Source organism: Corvus kubaryi, unplaced genomic scaffold (assembly GCF_017639235.1).
Source record: "Corvus kubaryi isolate FWS band 111438036 unplaced genomic scaffold, C.kubaryi_AGA036_p1.0 129, whole genome shotgun sequence".
In the NCBI taxonomy this organism is placed as follows: Eukaryota; Metazoa; Chordata; class Aves; order Passeriformes; family Corvidae; genus Corvus; species Corvus kubaryi.
In genome coordinates, this window is record NW_024580664.1 from 1326032 (window position 1) to 1343396 (window position 17365).

At 38.9% G+C, this 17365-nt stretch overlaps 1 protein-coding gene and 1 non-coding gene across 2 annotated transcripts; one reads left to right on the forward strand and one right to left on the reverse strand.

The window, feature by feature from the left end:
* Window positions 1-848: 848 nt before the first annotated feature.
* On the reverse strand, window positions 849-15848 carry LTA4H (leukotriene A4 hydrolase). The gene is made up of 19 exons (XM_042026101.1): window positions 15618-15848; window positions 14532-14662; window positions 12268-12388; window positions 11734-11802; window positions 10943-11047; window positions 8605-8657; window positions 7892-7964; window positions 7438-7578; window positions 7199-7222; window positions 6154-6224; window positions 5929-6040; window positions 4950-5094; window positions 4766-4869; window positions 4338-4408; window positions 4053-4107; window positions 3114-3209; window positions 2519-2601; window positions 1679-1783; window positions 849-1369 (listed from the first exon to the last, which is right to left on the reverse strand). The coding sequence occupies exons 1-19, from the start codon at window positions 15762-15764 to the stop codon at window positions 1249-1251; spliced, it is 1827 nt and encodes a 608-aa protein (XP_041882035.1). The 5' UTR covers window positions 15765-15848; the 3' UTR covers window positions 849-1248.
* Window positions 15849-16039: 191 nt separating this feature from the next.
* Window positions 16040-16111, forward strand: TRNAD-GUC. Its single transcript has one exon. It is a non-coding gene; the product is annotated as a tRNA-Asp (tRNA).
* The last annotated feature ends 1254 nt before the right edge of the window (window positions 16112-17365 follow it).

The window sequence follows — 17365 nt, forward strand, 5'->3', positions numbered from 1 at the left end:
TGTCCCTGAGTAACCCTGCTCTCCTGGAGAAGATTGAATACGTGCCTGCCCATGGGAAGCAGTGAATGAATTCCTTGTTTGGCTTTGCTTGTGTGCGCAGCTTTTGCTTTATCTGTTAAACTGTCCCTCTTTATCTCAACCCCTGAGTTTTCTCACGTTTACTCTTCCAATTCTCTCCCTCATCCCATAGGGGGAGTGAGTGAGCACCTGCGTGGGGATTAGTTACTGCCTGGGTTTAAAACCACAAGTTGAAAGTTTATACGGATCAAAACTCAGAAATAAATCAGCTCTCCCCTCTTATCCTAAGTGCTAGTATTAAACCAAGCCTTTTGCCACGACTTATATTGCCACCCTCTTCCCCTAAACCAGCACTTTTTGGTTTTGTCACTCCTTGACAGGGTTATCCCTATGTCAACAGATTTAATTTATGCAACTGATCATCTCCAGGAAAAGCAGTTCTTGTCAAACTCGCTGCAAAACCCAACCTAGAGATGGCAGCATTCTCCACAGCATCATGTAAACCATTGGCTTGAACTGCTTGACAAATACAGGAAAAACAGCTCTCCCATTGTTTTTAAACTTACCTCTAAGTTGTTATATTAGCATAAGGGGTAGTGCCCACAACTGGTTAAGAAATGTAAATATTAAAAAAAATCAAACTGGATAAGGAAAGACTTGGGCTTTAGCCCCCCCTGCAATAATAAGTTTTGAAAATATATAGTGGGTTGAAAAATCATTTCGGTCTTCATTGTCCTCTTGGACTCATAATAAAAATTTCTCCCACAACAACGAAGAATAAATAAAACTATTAAATCAAAACTTTTTGTACAGATCAATACACAGACAAGTAGGGAATGAAAAGATTTATTTTTTAAATACTTAAAGTTTCAACCACTGCTATGGAAAAGAATGTTGTGCACAAGGAGCCATACCATCCACCAATTAATTTTCCACGTTTTTCAATTCTATCACTGACAAATGATCACATCTCAGAACAGTTTTTGTGTATTCTAAAAATTGCTTGTAACAAAAACATTCTCTCAATTCCAGGGATGTAGCAATTTTTCTGCTTTAGTTGGAATTGCAAAATAGAAAGTACTGAACTTGATTTGGAAAATTAATTTTAAGTTACATTAGTACCAAAGCAGCAAAGCATTTTATGGCATAATCAGGCACACATATCAACAGCTTGGACAACCAGTCTCTTCTTTCAGCAACATGAAAATCTCAAAGAAATCGGTACATTTGTCACTGGTCCTGCTTCAAGTCTTTGCCCACAAGCATTGAAGTGACAGGGTGCATAGAGGCTCTATGCTCCAAAAATGTCTTGACAGCCAGATCCTGACTCTTGTCAAAACTGTAAAGGTCCCTGTAAAAGAAGGAGTAGGGGGAGGCACCATTACAAAAATCCAGAAAAATAATACAACAGGGATTTCCCCAAGCTTTTACTTTTCCCTTGAAAGCCTCACCTTAAGGTGCATACTGGGACTAAGCTTTCTTCTATGCAAAAAAATGTCAGCAAGTGGAAAGCACCTCTGAAGATAAGCTTGTTCAGAGTATACAGAGACTGCACTGTACCACTTCAACATGTACCATAAATGCATTTCAAGTATTATACATTCCATTATACTAGAAATGCCAACAGCATGAGCTCCTGCAATTTGGAGATTACTTTTACCTGAACAGTGGTCGAGTAAACTTCATCCTGCCCTGATCTGTTGCCATTTTTAGAGCCAGAGGAATAGCTTCTTCCCACTTGGACCTGATACACAGTCGCAGCCATCTGGAAGCAGATGAAAAAATGTGCACTTTTAATTTCATTTGTGGTAGTGTGGTGGTTGGTTATCTAACGATTCTGTTCCCATAAATGCTTTGGCCACTGCTGTGTCATCATGGGAATGAGATTCTAGCTAAGTTCAACCTAAAATATTCAGTGTTTGACTAGCACATTACAAACATCAACTTTTTTGTAAAACAGGAAAAGAATGCAGTTCCTTTGGAATGGAGGATTATTTTCTGCAGCTACGTATTTTTTTATATTACAATAGTGTCCAGTTGCATCACTCAGAACTGAATTATACAACACTTGTCCCATCTGACCAATAGGTAAAACAAACAAACAAACACACACCCAAATAAAATGTCACCATACTGGCATGTGCTTGTTTTGTTTCAAAAATAAATTGATCTTGTTACAAGAAATACAAAGTATACAATATGTTCAAAATACTTTGTTATCAGGTCATCAGGTTCCTTTACTAGCATGCCAGATGAAAATAAAGAACAGCTAATCCACTGTCCACTGAGTTCTTCTACTAGGCTACATTTGCCCAATTCATAAATAGCAGGATACCACTCTGGTAAGCATGATGCTTGCACATGCATTTACAAAGCCACAACAAAAACCCCAAACCCAAATCCAGCACCAGTTCTGTAAAACAGGATGTCTCAGATGAAGCAGGACACCTTGTTTTAAGAAAGCATTTAAGATTTGAAAAGTGCCCATATCAGAACAAACCTGAATCTTATTTCAGAGTTGTTTATAGCATTGAAATCATATACTTCCTGCATGCGTTGGACATGTGACAATGGAAGAGGTGCCTGAAAAAGAAATTGCCAGAATAAGCCACAGGAAGACTTCAAGCCAGACACTTCAAAAATAAACAGAGTAATTCAAGAAGATGGATGCTACAAAGAAATTGAAGTCTTCCCATGATAAATATTTCATTTGTTCCTTTCTTCTTTTCATAGTGTATGGGAAGGGGGGAGGAATAAATAATTCCTACATTCAGTACTACTGAAACATTCAAAACAAAGTCTTTTTGTTCAATTTTATTTATAGCTTATTTGCTATAACATCCAATACAGATGGATTCAAACACCTCATGGTTTTGTTTGTAGCTTTCAATACAAAATACTCTGTATGTTGCTTATTAGCTGAAGAGCCAGACATAGTAAGGGAGGCAAAGGTTGAAGGTTTCAGTAACTATGTATGAGAGCAGATTAATTTAGCAAAACTGAGAAGAAAAAGAGTGACTTAATTTCAAAGCACAGTAGAGCTTCTGTGTCTGCTTTGTGATACCAGAATCAAGTCATCCCAGGTGTGCATTTACCTCCAGAAGCAACAGTGCCAGGAACTCAATTAACTGATGAGATGACATTTCCTTCAGGTCTGCTGAGCTGAATGAGCCCAAATCACTTTCTTTTGCCTAAAAGAAAACAGTTACTTAATTTTTAATCGGTATTTCAAAGTACCATCAGATGTAATTTTCTGTTTTGACATCCACACTTACTGTTGAGTCATTTCACATAAAGAAGATACTGATTTGTATCTGGGCAGGATATTACAATAAGGGGGAGGGAGGGACTTAAGGTGTTGTCTGATGTTTGCATTCTTCACTTATTTTCTCTCCACTGATCTTTTTATCTCCACTGTCTTTCTGTTAGTTAAGTGAAAAATAAAGTACTTCTTTTATAAAAAGTAACATTAAGAAGAAGAAAGTTAAAAGATAGCATGCAAGTACAGCGCAAAGCCAAAGAGGCAACAAAAGGAAGCTATGCTGAATCCTCTATTAGCTGTATGACTTTTATGCTTAAAATGAGGAGAAAATTATGTGGTATTAATTAATATAATTTATGTACAAGTTTTTGATGGGAAATGCATACTAACTCCAGTATACCATAGGGGAACTACTGCTAATACAATAAAGTAAGTAATGTAGAGGTACCTGGGCACTTGTTTTTAAATCAAGCCATAATATCAGGGTTTCAAAAAGAGTATTTTCTACTTGTTTACTACACATGTGTAACAAGAAGCTGGCTCTGTACCTTGTTAAAATATGGACTGCACTTCACAGACAGAAGTCACAGCTAATCCCCAGGCTATGATGAAGGTCTAGTCTACGAAATGCAAAATCCCTGGCAGCCATACTATGACTATAAATACACACACTCTCAGCAAATGAGAGATTTCAGGAAAGAATGGCTCACTTTGTGTAACAGAGAATTAGCTTTTCAAGATAGAGACACCTCAGCTTTCTTTAACCACTCACTTGGATCCATCTTTGGCTCAAGGCAACACAAGCATTTGATAGTGTCATATCATACCTGTCAAATATTAAAAACGAAGGTTCATACAATGAAATAATCACAGAATAAAAGACTGAAAATGTTAAGAGTGACTATTTTTACTCCTATATACAATTACATAGTACTAGAGTGTTTTCAAATAAACATTTATAAGAAGACTTTCACCCTGTTTACAGACTGCTTCATGACTGGAAAATCACATGCAATCTGGAGAAGGAAAAGATGAACTACAGAAGAATGCAGCTTACGTAGGCTTCACCGGTGGCATTCCTGGAGCATGAAACCATGAGTTCCAGTCAACTTTGTCAAGAACATCTACCTACAAAGCAACATAAAACCTTATTAAATTTTAAATGCGATTTTAGGATTTTTTTTTTTTTTTTTGAGAAAATGAAATCTAGTTTCAATCTTTTTATTTGTTTTGATATCATTCCTCTAATTACCCTGGAGAATCCTACACAAATTACTTCAAAACAAAGCAATCACCTCTAAGGAAAGAAAAAAAAAGTCATCATAATGCAAACCCATTTTCATAAGATGCCAGATTACATCTTATTAAGTTCTTGAAATAAAGAAAAAGAAATATAAAGAACTGGTCTTTTAATAAGTTCTGACCTAAGTAATAATTTAACATAATTGAAAGGTTTCAAGCAATCAGTTTTAAATACTACCCAACCTTATCCTTGAAGTAGGAGTACAAGAAATTCTTCCAGTCCTCTGTTACAATGCTCTTATAAGCAAACTGCTGAACATAAGCCTTCAAGAAGCCAATGAAGACATCTAACAGTTAAAAAAGAAAATGTTTAGTGTTTGAAATTCCGGTGGAAAACAAAAACATATAAAATCTGACTAACGCTTACCTGGTCCTCCAAGGAGTTGTTCAAGGTAAAAAAGCAAAGCAAAGCCTTTCTCATATGGCACAGATGAATAGGCAACATCAGGATCTACTTCATCCAGATTAATGACGAGGTTAGTTACAGGATTTTTATCTCCAAGAGTATTTATCTGTGTCAAAAACACAAGAACACATACTAATCTAGGAAAACTAGCACTCTTGCAGATCTGTACCAATTCTATTTATAAAGGTATAAACCATCCAAAACTGAGACAGCTTCTTTTCAAAGCATTCTCCTCCTTTTTCCTGAAGTTCTGAATCTGCACAAACCTTAGTTTACTAAAATTCAGAACCAATCACGCTGTGCTCCAACTGTCTCAAAGCAAATAATTATTATCATGCCTGTCATAACCATGAGCACCTATTAGTCTAGCTATATTTAGCCCTTTATTAACAAACTATTTGAACTACATCATTAAGCCTTCAAATTTAAAACCTCTGTTGAGAGAGGGAGAAGTGCCAGCAAAACTTCAGCTCTGGATATGAAGAGAACAGACTTCAGGCTGCTCAGGGAACTAGGAAGATATCAGAGACTAGAAATCTGAAAACTGAAGTTTGACTATGCTACCAAAACACAAAACTACACAACCCTCTTAGACAGTAAGAAATCAGCTGCTTGCATGAGGCACTGGAAATTCTGATGGTCATGGTTGCAGATAAGTTTGATAAGCTTTCAGCTGCTTACCAGTATGCTAACAGATAATACTGCAATTTAGCCATACCCAGAAAACCAAAAGAAGCTGTAAAGATGTTCATCCATACAGAAAAGCTTAAAACAATTCAAAAAGCTTTATCTAATCTGGGTATATTAAGATATTACTTTGGGTAGCAATCAAACACCTTGGAATCAAAGTTGTTCATCCTCTAATAAGAAAGCATTAGGGAAGCTGACTAGACAAATTTGATTTGTGGGAAGCACGTATTGTAACTTTAAAGCTGTTTACCGTATTCTGCAGTTCTCGCCAACCTCCTAGGGCCTGAAAGTGCCTGAACTGCTCACCAAACAACCGACCACCAATCCTGCGTTCCAGGTATACAGTATGACCCTCATTCAGCCTGGGAAGACATTGAGAAAGTCAGCATTGGTAGGATGGCAAAATGAATTTAGTCAGTCTCTTTACAGATTAAATTTAAAATATGATTTGCATTGCATTGAACATCATACCCACCAAAAATGCTCCCATGTTTTGTTGGTTACCAAGTTTCCTGTCCAGCTATGAGAAATTTCATGAGCAATAACCTAAAACACAAAAAACAGATCTACCATTTAGACTCCTTTGGAAAAAAAAGTCAAGTCCCAACTGAAAGAATAAAATGCTAATGAGATCTCATTTACTACGTTATGTTCACAAAGCCAGTTAGCATTCACAGTTATGTAGACCTATCCATATAAATTTTAAGCAGAGGACCAACACTACCCTAGCTGACAGAAATAATTTTCCATGTCCAGCCTGCAAGCCACAGAGCCACACTGATCAACAAAAATAATTCCTCTGGTAGCTTGGTGTAGGTAATTTGTTTATGAAATCACATTTCAGAATACAGAATACCAAGTGATGGACTAGTACTGCTTTCCCACCCAAGCAACTTCTGCAGTGAAAAAGGTGATATGATGTATGATACATTAAAAAGTATCCATGTCAAATATATCAGCATTCTTGGTTTAAGACAATATTTTTTTTAATTTAGCAGTACATCAGTCTATTAGAAAGACACAGGCAATAAAACTGCATTCGGAGTACACAACTTTGCAGAAAAAAAAATTAATTTACTCAAATTGTACTCACTATTTCCACTTTGAAGAAAACTGTATATAATATGAGTTCTAGTGCACAGACACACAGAGAGCAGAAGTTATCTAGTAACAATCTCGATGAGGCCAATTCAGTTGCGATTTTTAAACGTATCTATACACAGGTGTTGTGGTTTAACAGGACAGGAAAAGAGCTACTGAGCAGTTAACCTCAGTCAGCTCCCTATGTTTACAGGCACCCATGTTATTTCCATCTGTCCATTATACAAAATAACTGTCTCCAGTTTTATAGAGTTCACTTAAAACTAACACTCACTTTTGCAGGACTTCTTGAGTTACTCCCTTAACTTCTAATTTCCCCAATGAAAAGAGACCAAGTTTTCAGGTATTTATTATAAAGGAATTAAGATACAACTTCAAGTCGTGTTCTACTTGAAGAGATGAGCCTATTTTTGACTTACATTTGATAGAGATTGATCACCCGCCTAAAAAGAAAAGGGAAAGACAAGTTAGTTGTCAGTCCAAGTCAACCTCAAAACAGACCACTTTATGCAGTTTCTTGTATGATTCCTCCAAAGGAGGCAGGAACATTTACGGTCTTTCTAGGAAGAATACTAAACCAATTTGTGCATTAATATCCAACACCTGATTGATAAGCAAGCCCTAGGGAAAAACTGACTTTTACCACTGCTATACTTACCAGTAGTGTTGGAGTTACAAAAGTAAGACAAGGATTTTCCATACCACCATAAGGAAAAGAAGGTGGTAAGACTAACAAATCGTACTGTCCCCACACATAAGGTCCTGCCAAATCTTCTGCTGTTTTCAGCATAGCTTCAGCCTGAAACAAGAATTCACATTAGTTTCTAAGATGACTTCTGACTACAAACACTGAACAGATAATAAGCTCTTGATCCCGTATTTTGTTCTCTTTCACCTTGGCAAGTCCCACATGTAAAATAAATATGGGACTATATCAGTATGTATTTTCAGTACTAAGTTTGTACTGCAATAGAATAGCAGCATTTTGGGGGATGTGAGGTAGAGAAAGAACTAAAGATGAACAAAACAGCAACCTGCAGTCTGTTTCTTTTCCAATACTATGTGAAATAGTTATCTTACAACATTGTTTTTTGTTGTTGTTAACTACTCACCTCAGAAAATTCATAGGCCGATTTATCTACTAGCTCCTTTTCAGCCCACACCAGTGTCCTTGGGCCAATCTTTCTGTTGAAAGTAAAAATAAATGCCAATAAAACACTATGAACCAGAAATAATTTTATGGGAAACTAATACAGGGAGTGTATGTGTAACTCTGCTCTTGAGTAATCCATGTTGCAGAGAAAACTCATTAGAGAATCTTTGTCTGCTTTTCCTCTCCATTGCTGAAGCAAAGCCTTAGAAAACAAAACAAACAACAGGCACGCACTGCTCAGCACAAAAGAATAGGAAAACCACTTAGAGATTTTTAAATGCTATCAAGCCCTAACATAAAGGCATTATTGTGGCCTAGATTAACACAACCTTGTGCTCATGAGAAATGAAGCTGAAGCCTTACTTTTCTGCCTTTTGTACAAGACAAGGCTTATCTGCTACCTAAGAAAGAAGATCTATTCCCTGTGCTAAATTGTAACCACTAAGGGCTTTTTTAGGTCCAAACTCTTTATGCTGTTTCTCTAATTTACAGCAAAATTTAAAAAACTATTCAAAACCAGATCAAGATACATGCAGTTTGATACAAATAAACAGGTTAACTGAACCTCTAAGACCCTTTAAATTCAGAAATAAGACCAAGAAAAAAATTTTAAAAAAACTCTGAAGATTTATTATAGTTATTAATATTTATACATTGTACAGATTCACTCACCTACTTTCTAAAGCTCCAACCACTAAAGCAAACAAGTAGCAAGGTATGGGAACCTAGTGGAGAACATGAGAAAAATAAATCTTATTTGTAATGTCAGTTATCAGACTACTGACTCAGAGAAGAACAAAGGTATGTAAATAAAGAAGTTTTCCTCCATAGTTTCCTGCCTTAAAGGCAGGCATTGTTTTTTCAAAAACATTGTTCTTTCTCCCCAGATGATACTCCTTTATCTACAGGATGTACTTGCTTCACAAATACTTCAGGCAAAACCCACAAAACTGTAAATATCATCCCTCTTTGAAAAAATCTGCACACAAAATTCCTGCTGGTTTGGTTTCTTTTCGAAAGAAAGTAAGTTTTCCATATCCATTTCAGTTCCATTCAATTTTATGGAAGGAGAAGTTAAGAGATACTGCTCAGAAAAAGGGCAGTTCTGTCACACAGAAAGATGCAGGAAGAGCTTTAATGAAGTAAACAAGAATATTTATGGATATAAATAGATTAGAGACAAAAGATTCAGGAAAAATCAAAATGTATATACTTGATTTCCATGTTTGGAATTAAAATAAAATCTAAGTATTTGTTATTTTAATGAAAAAACTCCTGACTGAAGAATCTTTATAGAGAAATGCTTTCTCCAAGTGCTCTGGAAAGAAAAAGGGATAATACAGCCATCCCTGTAAAAATTCCACTTTATCTGAATAAACAATGTTAAATAAGAAAGACTTTAAACTATAATTAGTTGGAGACAAAATTTCAGAAAATTTTATTCCACCATTAGGCACAAACCACTTAAGTATTGTTTATTAAAGTACCCATATCATCATGGATGTGTTAATTTTACGTATTAATCCACAGAACATATTCTTGAAAAGAACAAAGTCCATTGACTTATGTTATAGACAAGTTATTAAAAGACTACCAATACAACCCCACATTTTGATGTCCAATTTGCCTTTCTGATATTTTGAAATTCAAATGTCAATGGCTGTTGGGCTGTAAACTCAGTTGTACAGAGGTTGTTCTCCACTACCCTTCTTACCAGCCTGGCTATGCAGGAGAAAAAAGGTAGTTCTAGACAAGCTCAGCATACATACATATCCAAGAGCTTGATGCATTAGCCTTTTTCATCTAAGGAAACAGACTTCTAACAAATCAATGTCATGGTTTTGTACATCAGATGATGTGCATGTCCTTTTTCATGCATTTGTCTTTTTTAATTATGTATTTTGTGCTTAATGCATTTTTTTATTTAAAGAAAAACATGTCTTTTCTAAAAAACTAATGGTTTTCTAGATCAGAAAGTGTAGTATAATTTCAATTACACTAAATGTTATTTCTAGTACAGGTCCACCATGCTTATCAACAGTGTATTTCTAGATAACACACACAGCATAAAAGTCTTCTGTACTAGACTGAGAGTGGCAAATGTTTTGGCTCCACGGAGAGGGCAGAGCACCGCCTACTGATGAGCTCACAGATACGGGAATGTTTTTTCCGCTCTCTCCCCTCTTGCCTCTCTCAGGTTTCACACAGCAGCCAAATCAAACCCGACAGCTGCTGCGGTTCAGAGTAGGTTCCCCTCCTCTCCTCCAATCACATCATCCCAACCCTCCTTGCAGTCATTAAGTCTCACCAGCCCAGATCTCAGGTTAATTTTATCTGCTTGTTCAGATAAATGAACTAGGCTCACCAAGAGACCCCATAAACACCCGAACTGTAACCCAAAAAACTGTGAGAACAAAAATGCTAGAAGAAGAAATCAAGACTGCTGCTTTATGAGCAGTGGAATCATTAGACTAGCTACAGCACTTAATAAAACTTCCAGAGAACAGTAATCTTTAATTAGTTGGAGATACTTTCCATAGAAACCAAAGTTTTCACATTCAAAAAAAAATTTTAAAAAACCTGTTGTAGGAATTTGCCTAACATCCAGCTAAAAACTGGTCCCAATGCTGAGTTTCACTGTTTAGATCTTAGTGAGCTTAAAATTTGCAGGGTCTGTTTTCCAAGACTTGCTCCCATATTATTTGCATCTGCATTATTTTCCAAGAATCAGTGCAGACAGAAAGGGTTTTGACAGGACTAGTCTTGAGTATGTGAAACATTTTCAAAATTCAACTTTGGCTTTTCCAGGAATGCCAAAAAGACCACCAGCGCTTACTGGTTGTCTTCTCAGAGTTGGAGTTCCATAATACCTCATATTTCTAAAGTGGCAAAGACCTATCATGAGTCACATGACTTATCAATGACATCAAAAGCATATCTGAGGCAATTGTGAGCTGCACAGGTCAGGAATGAGACCTTGTGCAGCCATTGCCTAGCCTGGAGCACTTACGTTCTGGCTGAAACGGTAAATCTTGCGAGTGCTGTCCTCTGGATCGGGCGCCTCTCCATCGCGATTAGCGCTCATCAGAGCCACCAGCTCCTTTGGGACGGATATCTGAAAGGGCACCCAACTATGAGCAACACAGCTGGCACTCAGCATTACACTCCATACTACAAGCAGCTGATAACAAAGAGTAGCCCAGATTTGTTCTGTTGTGAAGTCATCTCTGTCAAGTAGAACGTAAGGCATATGGAAAATGTTGTTTTGAAGACTGGCAATATTGAATTAATCAGAGGAGTACCTCTGACAGAAGTTAAAAGGCTCACTTTCTTCAGACAACTGAATTGTAATGTCACAGCGCACACCTTGCTTTTTGCTTCCTTAAAGCTGTTTGTGCCAGGACTGCAAAATCCCCTAACTATGTACCAAACTATATTACTTAAGGCATACATGAGAGCCATTTCAGGTATTTTTTACTTTACAGCACTCTTTGCTGTCTTACTGCCAGCTTTTCCTGATTTTAAAGCATATTTCTTTCTTACTACTGCAGTTCTATTTCCTTTCGGAAATAGACACATATCAGTGAAAAAAGAGTTGATATATACAAAAAGGAAGTGGTAAAGTTAGAGAACTGCCACAGAGAAGATCAGCAGTTCTTTCCTCTCACATTAAGCTGAAAGTCAATATTCTGTTTTCATATTATGCCACATGCTGGCAGCTACCAAAAGACCCTGACCAATATAAATTCACCCATTGTAGCAGTTGTCTTTAGTTAAGACACATGACTTAGGTTCATCTACCTCTGCATAGTAGGTTAGTTTCACAGCAGGTGTGTCTTGGCATGGGAAAATGGCTCTGCAGTGGGTAGCCTAGAGAGGGAGAAAGGAAAAGAAAAAAGATGAAACAAAACAGTCTTTCTAATGCAGAGGACTAGAAATAAATCAACTAATACACTACAGTGGAAATCTATACAGCTCCTCCAGAGAATTCATTATCTATAAGCCAGTACTTCTATCACTTAGAGCTTACAGATCTCTGTAAAAGGAATAATAGTAGGTAAGACAGATCAACAGACACATATATTGGTTGTAAAGGACCATATGTTCTTCGACAAGAATACTGGAGCAGGTGAAGCAGTTCCAGAATTACTAACTGCGAACATATAATAAAATCTCAATGCCCTGACATTAAGTGTTTTCATTTAGAACCTTTGACAATGCAACTAGAAGTTACAGGCTATTGTTCTTTCCCTTTCTAGCCTTTCACCCCAGTTGTTTAGAAACCATGGGAAATTACAGTGGTATGTCAACAAGTTTGGAAAAAATGAACTCAACCTGGCACTGGCTGAAGAGAAATGGGTGTTTCTTTCCAGAAGTTTGTTCCGGAGTAAACCACTGGAGAGCTGAAGACTGTGGAGAGCTTTCAAAAGAGATTTCAACAATTGCTTCTTGTCCCCTGTATAATAAAGAACACAGTCAGACTGTTTTGACACAAATCCTGATCACACTGAAATTCCTCTGCAAAGATGTCTGGAAAATAGGTCTGCAGCACTGTCTCAAAAGCATTAAAAATGAGAGTAAGCATCATACAAGCAATTATTCCCTTTCAATAATGATATTAAAAAATGGCTAGTTTATTTCAATTTTTACGTCCCAAGGCACTTTTATTATTGTTTTTACTAACCAGAAACTTTTCCACTTCTCTCTTCAAGGAGAGCACAGGCCTTTTCTTTAAACTAGTTGGACCAGCTACACGTATATAACTAACCTTGTACATGTAAGTACAAAAACCCCTCTGCAATACACAAAAAGGTGCAAAACCCTACATAAGAAGACACATGACTGAATAACACAGAATGTGTATTCTTTAGATAAAAAAAATTAGATTTTGCATCCGATGTTAATGTTCTGCAAGTATTACCCTTAAGAAGAAAAAAACACCCTGAAAATTATCAGTAATTACAGAAAATTCCTATTAACAGTAGGGGTTCACAAGAAAAATAAATAATGTTCAAGTTTTATTCAGGGTTTCAGAACTGGTGTCAAGTAAAAACTAACAGTTATGTGCAAAACACGTGTCAGTTTGCTAACAAGACAACACATACAAACCTGACACATTCATACTTTTATTTATTAAAAACATACCCTAACTATCACTGACACCAAAAGCACATGGAAGTACTTGCTTCTGTTCTCAGAAAGTTCCAGATTATACATGCAACTCTTGGAATAAACAATACAGCCATAAATCAGAACAAACTTCAGCTAATTACAGGAGTTGGACACGAGATAAACTGACCAGGTGTACACATCTGGTTTATAACCAGTATTCCAAAGTACATATTAGACAAGAAAAGGAAAAATAATTGATATTACCATAAGGCACATTGCTTTCTGAACAATCAGACTTTCAGTTGTAACTCCTACCCTTTCCTATCGCTGTTTTATTGATAGTTACATGGGGGACTATGTCTCACACAAGATTACAAATTCTTACGATCACAACTCATACCTCCCTCTTTTTTTTTCTTACCAGGAAATTTAGCACTTAAAAAAAAAAAAAGGAGGCTGAAGAAAAAAAGCACTTAAAAAAAAAAAAGGCAGCAAAAGAAACAGGTGCATATTTCTGATATGACCTGTTTGCTCAAGTACTTCATTTGTTCAGTTTCATAACAGACCATAAGTATTTCTCCAGAAGGGACAGCTATTTTATGACATTCCTTTCTCTTCCTCATTATTTGTGTTTCTTAATCGCACTAATTCAGAGTACAACATTAAAAAAAAACCAACTTGGAAACCAGACTAAACTGAAAGAGTTTCTAGAGGTAGTAATGAGTTCTAAAAACCAAACAATAAGAAGTAAGAAGCAACTTAATATTCAGTTGTATTCAAACAAGGGAACTTCCTTATACAATCACAGCTTTCAACTTTGGCACCACAGAGGACTGAGCTATCGAGTTACAACATGCAAAGCAAACTGCCAAAAAGTATACTGTAAATTTTCAACAGCTTTTTAATACATTCAGCTTAAGAGGTAGACTATGGTTAGTTCACTCTCCATCATGCTGCCGAAACTCAAGTTCCAGTTTTCAGGGACTTCGACTTAGCATAGTCAGCAAAATAAAACTTTCATGATTTGAAAACATGCTTCTATCTAATCATAGCAATACCCCAAAGTTCTACAGAGTGCAGAACCAGCCCCTGTATAAAAGATGATCCAACAGGGGCTGTAGCTCCATGAGCACTGCACTGTAACAATTCTGAACTAGACAAAATTCAGGTAGTTAAAGCCGAAACAATGTTACTGATGATAAGCACTGGAAAAATTGTGATACATTACACATCATTTTGCTACTCAGTTTAATAAGTAATTTTGTACAAGATATAAAATCTGGGGACAGGTACAAAGACTCGCAAAGTTTTGACTAATGAAAGCCAAATATGACAGTAATCTACAAGATCATACCAAATGAATGCACTACCCTAAATTCTAATTTATAAGTCCCTTTGCAAGCTTTACTCAACAACCCTACAGGCAGACAAGTAGCTTATACAGTGCATTTTAAAAACAACCTAAAGGAACAGGCAAAAGTGCATACCTTCTTAGTTCGTTAGGAAACGTGATTTCTAGGGGGGTCCCTTTGAAACTGTGCTTTTCTCCAAAAGCAAATTGTGCCTCTTGTCCATTTACAGTCACTTTAAATACCTGTACATCTCTTGTATCCAGGACCTGTGATAAAGAACATATTGCACACCAGTTAAATAATGTAATAATAAATACAGCACTATGAAATCTTAAACACAAGTCTCTCTGTAGGAAAAAGTATTTACTAAGTAAAAGCAGAAAAGGTGAGTAACTGCTGACCACCGGGAATCAGCATTTTAAGAGAGCAGCACTGATCTGGGAAAGCTGGAAGGGAAAGAGGAAGAAAACTTAACTTCTAACCATAAAAGTAAGATTATTAAACAAACTACAAAGGTAGCAACTCCACAGTACTGCTATGAAATGAGGAGAAGAGTATAAAAGCCCCTGCTAAGGCTTCCATCCTGGAACACGCCACTGCGAATCCAGACCTCCATGCAATGGAAGATGAATTAAAGAGCGCAGTACTCATTTTTAGCACGAAAAAGGCGTTACTCTTTATTACTAACAGGACTGGGCTCTTTTCCTAAAAAAATAAGCGCCAATCACATGGAATTTTATGGAGTCAGCATGAGAAAAGCCCACCACCCCCCAAGCTTCGCATATAATGAGAGGCTTAAGAGGTTCATATGCCTACTTGCAGAGATAACAGAGAAAGCAGCCGGCATAACGAAACACACAGGTGAAAAAAGCCCTAAATCTAGGTTTCGAGTGATTTATTCCTATCTTTTCGGTAGCATGCTCTTTCCCATTTTAAAGGGAAGAGACACAGTCCCTTGCGCACCTCGCCGGCTCCGGGGGGCTAAGCGGGAACCGGGGGCTGCGAGGCGTTGTCAGCCTCCAGCCGAGCCGCAGGCAGGGGCGGAGGGTCCGGGGAGAGCCAAGCGGCGGCAGGAAAGGAAAGAAAGAAGGAGCGGGACGACGGCCGAGGGAAACACGGAGAGAGGGAAGGCGGCGGCAGCGCGGGCTCCGGGCTCGCCCCTCACGGTCCGCGGGGTCCCCTCGCGCCCCCCGCCCTCACCCCCCCCCCGCCCCCCGTTACCAGGCAGCGCAGCGCCTCGCGCTCCGCGCGCGCGGTGAGGGCGACTGTGCCCCGCAGCGCCCGCGCGCCGAAGTCCGCGCGGCAGCGCAGGTAGAAGTGCCGCGTGAGACAGCACGCGGGAGACGCGAACGAGCTCGGGTCCGCCATCGCTCACGCGCCGCCTGCCCGCCCTGCCCGGCCGGGCCACCGCGGGCAGCACAGAGCCCGCCGCCCAGCGCGGAGGGGAGGCCCCTGGGAGGTGTAGTGCCGCCCTCCGCGCGGAGAGGAGGGGAGCACAGCGAGAAAACTACAGAACCCATGGTGCATTGCGAGGGAGGCGGGGTGGGCGAACCAAGAAGCATGGTTGGTCCGAGTTGGCCTTCACCAGCTGCGAGCGACCAAACAGAATATAATCACTGCTGAAGCAGCTTCGCTAGTACAGTTCCTCGTTAGTATAGTGGTAAGTATCCCCGCCTGTCACGCGGGAGACCGGGGTTCGATTCCCCGACGGGGAGGTACAAGCCTTTTGTTTCTCTGCTAGCTGTCTCTACCCCACAGACAAAATAAATTTTTTGGGAAATCAAACCTGTTCCTAGACAGCCGTAGGAAAAGCGTTGCGACTCTGAAATAGGAAGAACAGAGAAAAAACCCATCCGGATCTGGCTGCCTCCCTGCTCCAGGGCTGGGGTAGATGCAGGGTCTCACAAGATCAACTGCAGGGAAAGTATTTTCATATTTTAATGGCTCAAACAGCTGAGCAAAGGGGTTAAACCTTTCAAAAACATTTATCCTTTTTCTTAAACCAAGATGGAAAACACCTAACCCAGCCTCACCTGAGTTAGAAACGATGGGAAGGGGGACAGGTCGAACAGGCACAGCAGAAGAGGGAAGACCAGAGGCCATGTCCTGGCTTGTGGTAACACAGCCTGACATTTTTGTCCTCGAAGGGAGAACTTTGGTGATTGGAAAGCCCCGAGGCTTCACTGGATCCTGGCTGTAGCCCGTATGTGCACTAGCTAAGAGTAGCTTGCAGAACAGCTGTGAGATTCCAGCATCTCTGCTTACCTTTACTTACTATCACTGCAAATGCTTTTTTAGGCACCCCCTCTTTTTTAATCCTTTTGCCACGAATGTATTTATTTATTTATTTATTTATTTCACAGTTCAGCAAAAAGATACTAAAAGAGATCTCCTCCTGTCTGTGGGAGGTCAGCAGATGCTGAGCAGTAAAATATGATTGCCCAAATTTCTCTTTTTCCAAGTCAGGAAATAGCATCATGGCCAATTGCACATAAAAGGAGTAAGGAATTAGGACACAAGGCAAAAGGGCAAGACACCCAGCTGCGAGGGGTGCGGGATGCATGTGCCTAGTGTTCAGAGCAGGAGGCTGGTGAGCCCTGCTCTGGCCCTGGCTTTATGCACTCAGACAGTTTCAGTAAAACTAATTTGATGCCCTGAACTGCACACTGAAAGCAAATTGTTCTGTACCATAAGCGACCTTGCGTCAGCCACACAAACAGCAGCAAGCACTCAAGTGAGGATATACACAAGAGAAATTTTCTCTGTGTAATAAGAGCTAAGAGGGAACTTGACAGCAAAGTTTGGCAACAAAGGGCAATTACTCTTGACACAACGTTGCTGGAAAGCACGGACATGTAATGGCAAATGCAGAGTCTAACCTCTGTCATCCTTAGAAGTTTGTTCCTGAAGCAGCACACCTTCAGCCCAAGTGTGCACAGCCAAGACAGCAGCACAACAGGAGCTGTGGG

Excerpts from the sequence above, each read along its gene's own strand:
- LTA4H (XM_042026101.1), bottom strand. The coding sequence starts at position 15,764 with ATGGCGGACCCGAGCTCGTTCGCGTCTCCCGCGTGCTGTCTCACGCGG. Across the intron at positions 14,663-15,617 it reads GCGAGGCGCTGCGCTGCCTG|GTCCTGGATACAAGAGATGT; the intron begins GTAACGGGGGGC and ends TCTTTATCACAG. Across the intron at positions 12,389-14,531 it reads TTTCCTAACGAACTAAGAAG|GGGACAAGAAGCAATTGTTG; the intron begins GTATGCACTTTT and ends TTTATTATACAG.